Source organism: Chondrus crispus, genomic scaffold, assembly GCF_000350225.1.
Source record: "Chondrus crispus Stackhouse genomic scaffold, scaffold_64, whole genome shotgun sequence".
Taxonomy (NCBI): Eukaryota; Rhodophyta; class Florideophyceae; order Gigartinales; family Gigartinaceae; genus Chondrus; species Chondrus crispus.
The window spans coordinates 159,090-169,579 of record NW_005178593.1 but is presented as its reverse complement, the minus strand read 5'-3'; the positions used below and the strand labels follow the sequence as shown (position 1 = coordinate 169,579).

At 50.7% G+C, this 10,490-nt stretch overlaps 1 protein-coding gene across 1 annotated transcript; it reads left to right on the top strand.

Moving 5' to 3' along the window:
* The first annotated feature begins 551 nt into the window (after nt 1-551).
* On the top strand, nt 552-2,225 carry CHC_T00007188001 (hypothetical protein). Its single transcript, XM_005710648.1, has 3 exons — nt 552-1,319; nt 1,416-1,437; nt 1,567-2,225. Exons 1-3 carry the CDS (start codon nt 552-554, stop codon nt 2,223-2,225), a joined length of 1,449 nt encoding a protein of 482 aa, XP_005710705.1.
* Nucleotides 2,226-10,490: the final 8,265 nt, after the last annotated feature.

Sequence of the window (10,490 nt, the reverse complement as noted above, 5' to 3'; positions counted from 1 at the left end):
GTGAGTGGGCTAGCCCGGTGGTGCTTGTGCCCAAGGCAGATGGATCTCTTAGGTTCTGCGTTGACTACTGAAGGCTAAATGCTATCACTGTGAAGGATGCATATCCATTGCCAAGGATGGAAGACTGCATGGACTCGCTGGGGGACGCTAAATGCTTCACAACCCTCGATTGCAACAGTGGTTATTGGCAGATCCCCGTGGCGGAAGCCGATAGAGAGAAGACGACGTTTACATGTCATGAAGGTTGTTACCAGTTCCAGAGAATGCCCTTTGGCTTGTGTAATGCTCCAGCCACCTTCCAGAGAACACTAGATATATTACTATCATGATATAGGTGGAAGAGTTGCCTCGTGTACCTTGATGACATCACCATTTTCTCGAATTACATTGAAGAGCACTCAACTCACGTTCAACAGGTTTTAAAAGTCCTCCAGGACGCAGGGCTTTCTCTGAAGCTTGAAAAGTGTAATTTCTTTGCTGAGCCGGTCGACTATCTTGGGCATGTCATCCGCCCTGGACTTTTGACCGTTGCCGAGAAGAACACCGATGCCATGAAGAAGGCACAAGAGCCGACGACGCAAACTGAGCTTCGCTCTTTCCTCGGCATGTGCAATGTTTACCGAAGGTTCGTGGCGAACTTCGAAAGAACTGCGGCACCCCTGAATGCACTGTTAGCAAAGGGGAAGCCTTTCCAATTAGAGGAGTTTTCGGTTGAACAGTCTAAGGCTTTTAGTTTACTGAAGACCGCGCTTATAAGTCCTCCCATTCTCAAGCTACCGCGCTCAAACCTTCCAGTCTCGGTCGACACGGATGTTTGCAAGCGACAAGTGGGCTGCGATCTATTTCAGACATATCTAGACCGAACGCGCCATCCGGTGGGATTTTGGAGTCGCTCCCTGAACCCAGCGGAAAAGAATTACAGCGTCGGCGAAAAGGAATGCCTCGCCATAATTTGGGCATTACAGATTTTGAGACCATATCTCGAGCGGAAGCACTTCGAGCTCTACACAGACCATCAATCCTTAAAGTGGATGATGAGTCTAACAGACGCCAGTGGCAGGCTTGCTCGATGGCGTCTCCGCCTACTGGAGTTCGATTTCACAATCAAGTACCGCAAAGGGGCTGTGAATTGCATTGCAGACGCTGTGTCAAGGCTGCCGACATTTGGCGAGTGTGCTGTCGAATCTGACTCAGACATTCCTTGTTCCTGGGTTCAAGAGAACAGCGCTTGGATGGATGAAGATCAAGATGACGAAGATGTCGAGATCGAGCTCAGGCGCGATGCAATCACGTCAGATTTCAATGACGAGGGGATCTGCGTCATGAACGGTGAGAACACAGATCTATCTCCGGTCCGAATCGAAGAGCTGGTGATCTCTCAAGCTAACGACTGATACTGTCAAATGTTGAAAGAGAAAGTCGACAATGAAGAGACAAGTCGCTTCTACGTCGACGACCGCGGTCTCCTGGTCCGCATTGCCACTCTCGACAAATGCAGACAAATTGTCGTACCGACCATGTTAAGGCAAAAGATTTTTTACCTATGCCACTATACAAGAACATAAGGTTATCGTGGGGGTACAAAGATGTTCTATACAATGCGACGCACGTTCTACTGGCCTTCCATGGCATTGGAATGCCACGCTTGTGTGAGACAATGTGACTCATGCGCCTGCGAAAGAGTACAATTGCGCAAGCACTCTATATTTTTGAAACTCTTCCCCGCGAGAAGACCGCTAGAGTTCGTCCCCATCGCCATTTTGGGACCTCTACCCCGATCGAAAAAAGGGAACCAATACCTTTTGGTCATATCCGATCGGTTTTCGAAGATGACAAGAGCGATACCGCTGAAAAGCATCACATCAATGACAGTGGCAAGAGCCTTCGTCGAGAATTTGATTTATCCGTATAGACCACCTGCTTATCTTCTATCCGATAACGGTGGTCAATTTGCGTCGAAGTTCTTCCAAAAGATTTGTCAAATCATGGGGATTGGCAATCTCTTTACCGCTGCGTATCACCCTCAGACCAATGGTCCAGTGGAACGGTTCAACCAAACCATATTATCAGGCATACGCCACTACGTCATGGAACATCAAAAGAAATACGATGAATACTGTGGTCCTCTGACGTACGCGTATAACACGCAAGTACATCGCAGCACGGGATGTATACCATTCGAACTTGTGTTGTCACGACCTCCAGGGCCCGTGGCCTTGGTGTAGTGCAATGTGCTTGGCAGGCCGCGAACGCAGTCCGACGGTCAAACAAAAAGAAGAAAAACAACAACAGCAACAACCACTGCCGATGGCACGCGCTACGGAGCGTTCGAGACACCCTTTCCCCTTGTGTGGGCTTGCAGCCCACGGTAGCTCAACTCCGACGGGGGGTTAAGGAAAGATGCCCGGCCCGGGAGGATAATGGTGGTAGAGGCTTGTGAAGACTTGAGCGCTCGACGAGTGCGGGTTGGGCTTGTCTACGAGGATGTAACCGCGGTTCGCTGGTTTGTAAGGCCAATGCTCGATGAGCGTCTTCAGCACCTTGTGTGTAATTCAAGGTCTTCGACGGGGGCTTCTTCAGCACTACCCGACGGGATCGTAACCGTGTAGCAGCGCTACCACCGACGTGTTGCCCGATGGCTAAAAGCACTCTCACCAGCGCGATCGCAATCGCAGTAGGTGGTACCAACTCTGTCTTGTACAGTAAGACCTTCGACGGAGGCGTCGTTGCAACAGCCTTCCGACGGAACTTGAAACAGAAGCAGCGCTACACAACGTGTTGCCCGATGGCTAAAACACCTACACCGGATCGGTCGCAACCAACTCCAGTGGAACCAACGCAATTAAGGGAAAAATAGAGATAGAGATAGAAAAGAATAGGGAAATAAAGGAAAAAGAAAAGGGGAACCCCCGAGCGCAAAGGATAACGTAATCTCTGGTAAAAGGGAGCGTCTTGGGTAAGACGGACTTCGACCAAGGCGATATTCAACTCTGGCAACTCGGGTTACCTCTACTGACTTGGTGGCCAGTGGGCTTAGCTATATATCGCCCGGCCGGAACCACTACAGTAGCTCTCGGCGCTAGATCCTAGATCTTATCTAGTGTCAGCAAAATTAATGCCAACTAATTAACTAAATAAAATAAAATAATTAAAAATTAAAACTGTGCAATTATTCACACGTGTGTCCCCCAACCCGGACTACTTTTCATATCCAAATATTTTCCTTTCTTTTCACCACCCTGTAGAGCCCATTATTGCACTACATTTGGAAACATTCCCGAGAATGGTACGATGCCAGAAACTCGAGGCGAACGTATAGGGCCGATGGATCATCTTAAAAGTCTCATGGACGGAGCCACCGACACGCTAAGAGCAGCTCAGACACGATACAAGGAAAATTGCGACAAGCATGTCGGAAAAATAGCATCCCAGCGGCTATTGGGGACAAAGTGTTCGTGAAGAGACAAGTACCGCTACGTACGGAAAGTGGAGGGGTTTCCGAGAACAAGCTGCAGCCAAAAGCAGATGGACCATTTGAGGTCATTGGCGCGACATCACACACAGTCACTATTATTCGTGATGGCCTCACCGAGACGGTAACCCGGGATCGTGTTTCAAAGAAGACCTTCCAAGCAAGAATTACAAGAGAAGTCGAAAACGACAATGAGTCTGAAGACGGAACCCCCAACCTGCCCGCTGCCAGCGGCAGTCAATAATCCCATCATGAGACCAGGAAAAATTCCTATGAGGAGCAGGGGGGTAGAACGCCGTCGGAAGAAATTTCTGAAGAACATCGGAGACCCTTCTCTCGCCTCCGAAGATCAGAAATCTCTGAGGCGGAATGTGCCATAGACGGGAGAAGAAACGAGCACTCATTTGACGCAATTCTCGCGTATAATGACCGAAACGATCGATTCAGAGTCCGATGAACCGGTTATGATGAGTCGGGTGACACTTGGGAACCAGGGCGAAATTTGCCTTTCAACTCCGTTGTCCGCTATTTCCGCCGGCGTTCGCCGGTTCAACAGAGACGTACGTCGTGCGGGGAATCTGGAGAGGAGAAATGCCTTGCGAAATATCAATCTCGATATCCGCAGTCGCATCCAGATCTTTGATCTCCTCCCTGCTCGCGGAGTATGAGGGACAGGCTGTCACAAGGCTGTGCAAAGGGCTACTGCGCAATAGGGTTTCAATTACGTCGACTACACCACTGGCAGATGATGGCGGTGCGATACCGACAGATGCCGTCCTCGGCTGCAAGCCTCGCTCGACGAGCAGTGATCTAATCTGTGAAATGCCACCCTCTACAGTGCCAGTATGGCCATCCAGAGGAGTCGATGAGGACGGATCACGTGCTTCTACCGACGCTAGTGTTGTCCTGTTGTGATGTCCCACACCCCGGCGATTCTTTCTCTCTCGTCTGCTGTTACTGCCCGCATCCTCACGAACGCACTCCCATGGTGCTAGGACGGGATTTGGCACGTAGTGGTTAAGAAACCCCGTATGGAACACGCCTGTAGATGGCATTGGTTCGCATGGACGTCCGTCATAATCTTCTTGGATGTACATCGCATCCGGCATTTGTGTTGCCCATCGTTGCGCGTCGAACTCGACATAATCACCCGAGTCATACACCGGGGTACCGTAATGGTTATACTTCGGAACCTTTCCGTTACACTGCCACAAGCGGTCCCATCGGATGACTTCCATTTCGTGAAGGAGTGCTTCTAACTCGACCATGTGGTCATCGTGACCAAAACAAATGGCACCAACGCCAACTCTGCGAATTGCCGCAATTAAGGAAGGGGAAAACCGTTGCAAACGGCCTTGTCGGGCTACATGGATGGCCTCCGTTGCCGCGAGCCAAGCAAACTCTGCGTAGAAAATTTTCCCGAGGCAATCGTCAAGGCTTGCAACTGCCAAGTCGATTCCCAAATTCGTCACGACAGGTGGCGTGCCGACCGGCACCCATAGAGGAACCTCCAACGTCTCCCAACCTCTCGGGATCCGCGGCCATCGTTGCCTCACAACCTCCGGTCGCAGACCAAAAATTTCGCGATGCTGCAGAGCGGCGAACACGCCAAACCTGTGTCGTGATGAACGTTCCCACCGACGCCATGATTCAGGCATATATTTGTGACGACCGTCGACATGATCACCCTGGGGGTTGTCATAGAAGGACCAATGCGTTGGATGAATCAGCGATGCCTTCGCGACCAAACAGCGACGATCGAACTGCTCCGCATCGTCGAAGAAACCGATCGTCGCTCGAGCAGCTGCCAACGCACGGCAATATGCCAGTTTACGTCCGTATCGAGCGAACGCCACATCAAGCTGCCAGTCGGGCGGCAGGGCGTCGTCGTAGAAGCTGTAGTCCAAGCGCTGATTGACCATGGCCTGCGGTGTCCAATTTCTTGGCAGGCGGTTCGCCGATCTCCAGTTCTCGGGTGCGCTGTCACACCGCCAACGGAAGTCCCGCTGCTCGAAGACTTCGCGCGGTACCGCGTGGCCCCGGAGCCACACGAAATTGCCCACCTCGGCGGCAGAGCCCTTGTGCATGAAATCGGCCATCCGGCTTGGGCGCAAGCGCACCCAACGTCATGCAGACAGAAAAAAAGAGGAAAGAGATCGATGTCAGAATCAAGGGCAGCCCCGGGACGGCTTCGGTTTGGGCGGGGGGCCGTGTGGTATCACAGCCCAGATTTGTAATTTGTACAGCACCCGCCGCCGCGGGTGTCTTACAGGCGCGCGACTACACGTGTGCCTTACAGGCGAATGGACTACGCGGGTGCCTTACAGGCGCGCGACTACACATGTGCCTCACAGGCGGACGAACTACACGTTGGCATTACAGGCCGATGACGTACTGTATACATTACAGCCCGGAGGTTGTATATGACAAGGTACATTAGTAATGGCATAGTACAGTGCATTGCACAATAGAGTACGGTAGTACAGTAGGATGGAGAATGTCCAAGACCCCGCGACCTCGCTTATTTAAGCGACGGCCCCGAGCAATGACAGTAAACTGTGAAGGATCTTTTGGGAACGGATTTCCTTCGACGGTGCGACACCGCGGGTCAAGACAAGCCTATGACTTAGGCGACATTGTCGGCATCTGTCTTGCGACGTTTCCCTGGCTTCTATTGCCTTTACATTAACTTTTCCAATCCTCCGTCTTTGCCACTACGCGGGTTAAGACTAGCCTCTAACCTCGGCGTATTACTGTCGCACGACCTATTTCTCTCTCCCTACATTGTGACGATTGTCAAGTTGCGGGCTACAACAAGCCTCTAGCCTTGGCGGCACTATTGACATCTGTCCCGCTCGTTCCCTCTAGGAATTTCCGCTACTCGGCGCTCCGCCCGTTTCTGACACTAGTCTGTAGGCTCGGGTCCTCCCCTGTTTTATGTGTTCTTGCACAACCCCTTCCAGTGCAGGTCCCATTCTGGGTCCACACTTTGACCAGTTCGTCGTGCTTTTACAGTCGGCCGACGTACTTCCCCTTTGCTCTACAACCGTCCCGATCTACCGCGGGACACCACCTATTGGTTGTTACCTCTTCCTCGAGCTAGCTCATAGCTGGCGACCGCCACTATACTACACAATGTGGTTCCATCCATTTCGGCACTTTTTGCCACATTTCCCTTGCTTCAGTGTGAAATGTTGCCTGTCACCTTTCTTTGGTGGCGTTTCGCTTTACTGGAAACGATTGGTGGATTTTGATGGAGCTTCAAGTCACGATTCCAACGGTCCAGAAACCATGTTCTGCGGCCCTCATTTCCTATTTTTTAAATTACTACCCGTGGCCAAGAATTAGGGCCACCTACCTTTAGACAGTTCCTGCCATCGCATTCAGTTTCCGGAAAATCGTCCCATGCACAGTAAAGCTTTACTGCACATCGGACCACAGAAACGGTACCGGGAATACAGCTAAGTGGTATCTGGAAATGGGCCGTCATACGCGTTCTACCGGGCACGAACCGCAACATAATGGCATGATCCACGACGATGTCATAAAAGCGCCGCACCCCCTGTTAATCAGCAGCTTGCCGTCCGTGGCGTGAACGCCAACGCTGTGCATCGTGCTTAAAAGACGCTCCGTAGTCGTTGCGATGGTGTCTGATGAAAGCGGGGCGAAAATATGACGAAGATGAGGATGCAACGGTTGCGGGGATTTTCGGGCCGGGGTGTGTTGGGTGAGAGCGAGGCTGTCGGGGAGGAAGAGGGCAGGTAGGAAGGCGAGGATGTCGCAAAAAATAGAAAATAAAAGGAATGATAAAGAGTTAACTGGCAGGACCGGACGAAAAACGGGAATCGCGTTTTTACTGTTGTGTTTTGTTTTCGTTTTTGCTTGTCTTCGGGCAGCTAGTCTGCCTCGAATCTTCCCGTATTTATACTACTTCTGCCCTTCCTCTATCTTACGGTTTGTACTATCACAACATCTCTGTAGGAGAGGATGCACTCTAGCTTGATATCTGAAATTATTAAAATGCTCCCGTTTAAGAGCATCTCCATCGCGGCCCAAAATGTTTGCCATATTGTAAAATATACCTATTTTGCAAATTTGTCATCACCACCGCGCGACGATGTTGCCAAATCGCTTGGAAAAAATACGATTTGCCACCTGAGCGCACGCATTTTTCTCAGAAATGCGTCCAGTTTCGTCGCAAATCGTATTTTATCGCCACTTTGCGTGGCCACGTTTTTGTGCTGCCGCGCAACAAGACTGTGAATTATGATTGAATTTGGGGACCGAAACACCATTCACGCGGGAACCGACGGAGGCATATTGGAGTGCGAGATTTCCGGAACACTATCCGCGCTTTGCGGGGGTCTCTGTTCTATGTATGAAAGCACGCGCAAAGCGCCGATAATGCGCTGGAGAGGGTGTATCCCGCTCTTCCCTACAGCATCAACCTTGCGGATAAACTCCGGCCGCATACTCAGCGCGGTGTACAGTCTGTCGAAAACGCGTCGCGGTATTCCAAACCGTCTGGAGAAGTCGGTGTTGTCGTAAACAGGTGGCATGCAATCGACGCCAAAGTAGTGCTTTCGCAGTTTCAGCACGGTACCATCAAAGTCGCGCCTCTTATTGGGAGATTTCCCAGGTGCAGACTCTCCATGACGTCGTGAATCGAAGTCGTTCTCGTCAGCTTCCGCCGCCAGCTTGCACATGAGCAAAGTGAACTCGTCATCGTCGTCGTCCAAAGGAAAGTCAAATGACTCCACGTGCGTCGCAAGAGCTGGTCCCTCTGTCACAGCACCTTGCAGCTCCTCAAGGCCTTCGAGCTCGTGCAGAGGCTCCATGGCGAAAAATAGCAATCTACCTGCGCGGTGGTGTTCCGCCGACGAATTGTGACGACGCAAATTGCGATACTTTCCAGTACAGAGTGCCCAACGAGAATAACCAATTAGAAGTGGGACAAGTGTCCTAGAAATAGCAATATTCTGGCTGCGCGGTGGAGATGCTCTAAGTGCAGTATAATAATTTCGTTGACGGGCATTTTTCGTACAGTAAAACGTCACCGTCAAACGCCATTTTTCACAGAGGACGAGGATAGGGGCCTGGTGTCGGCGAGGGGTGAGCATGGCTGTTTCGGTTACGAGCCGCGGACGGGTTAGCGTGATGGGGGGTCTGCGAGGTGGACGCGAAGTCGGAGGCGTATACTGTAAGGAACCACTCAAGATAGGGTGGTGGGTGAGTCTGGGGAAGTGTGGCAGACACGGGAATGCGTGGGAGGGAGAAACTTTGTGGTAAAGACGCTGCAAGATAGAGACCGGTGGCGCAGGTCACAAGTACAAGTGCCCATCTGAGAGCACTGTAAAGGTAGGTGACCCTAATTCTTGGCCACCGGTAGTAATTTAAAAAACAAAACTAAGAAATGAGGGCCGGAGAACATGGTTTCTAGACCGTTGGAATCGTGACTTGAAGCTCTATCAAAGTCCACCAATCGTTTCCGGTAAAGCGAAACGCCACCAAAGAAAGGTGACAGGCAACATTCCACACTGAAGCAAGGGAAATTTGGCAAAAAGTGCCTAAAGATCGGTCACTGATCGGAATTGGCCCGGTGGACTGCCAAAATTATGTAACGTTTATTGGGTCCACGTCACTCACTCGATCCACCACCGCCTGTTGCAGCATCGTGTGCGAGACGTGCAGCATAGAGTTTGGCAGAAGCCCGTCGTTCTCCGAGGGGTCGCACATGATTTCTATATGTTTCTATCGATTCCCCACATTGCTTTGCCCTCCTCAGCTCCACAAACTCTCGCAGCAATGCCCTCCTTTTCTCCCAAGCCACTAGTTTCCTCTGTTCCACTAATTCCTTCTGCTTGGCGACCAATTTCGCCGATGCTGTGGCACGTCGTTTGCGATTGACATGCGCCTCAATCAGAGTCAGGGCATTCGCTGACGTCATGACTTGGCTGCATGTAGTGTCAACATATCCCCTTGAATGTACAACCGCTTCCTCGCCAAGCACTTGTTCCCTTAGCACTGCCTTCTTCTTTTCAAATAAATCAGCTAACTGGCCCTTATCCAGTATTTTTTCTAAACTGTCAGGCGCGGCTGGGCGTGGTACAGATAGGAGCTTCCGACTGTCCAGATGCCATAATCCCGCTCTGCAAAATGCTGCCTTGATATTTTCTCAAAACAATGCTTTCTCATATGCATGCCTTATTAGCATGCACAATTTAAAGACATCCCAACTCTCACCTTCCTCCCTTGTAGCAACTGAATTCATGACTTTGTTCAGTTCTCGCTTGAACACACTGAACACTACCACGTCTAACGGTTGTGTCTTCCAGCTGGTATGGGCGGGCAAAGCGTACATGATGATGTTGCTTTTATGAAACAACTGCAGAACACCAAGTGATAAATGAGAGCGGTAAGCATCACAAATGAGCAGCACCTTCCTCCCATTTGCTGTCAAATCGCTAACACTGTCCACGAAACAGCGTGCCCAGTTGAGAAAATTCGTTTGATCAACGCCTCCGCACTCCTCTCGCAGTGCACCAAGAGAACCCCGCGGTAGTACGCATAAAGGTGTTTCTGACACTACAGTTCCATGAAGCAACACATTCCTGAAAAGAAATTCTTTTGCTTTTAAAAACGAATTGACATGTCCCTGTACTGCCAGCTGCCGATATTGTGGGCATCATCGTTACTATCTTGTCGTACGAGAAGCGGGGGAATTTTATGTCTTGCGAGCAACTGCGAGGCATCATTTTTCTTGATTTTGACCTGGCATTGACATCCTTGCCAGGTGTAACTCTACACTCGTCCAAATGCCACATACGTTCAGCGTCGATGTGGTATTCAGCAATTATTCTCTCAACGGCAGCAAAATGCGTAGCCAAGACCTCCCCACTACATGCTGCGAATCTCTCGGCTTCTTGCTTTGTTGGTTTGGAAAATTTGATGAGTTTGTTCTGCCTCTTAATGAAGTTTCGTACCCACTTTCTACCCGGTTGTCCCTCGCGAAATGGCA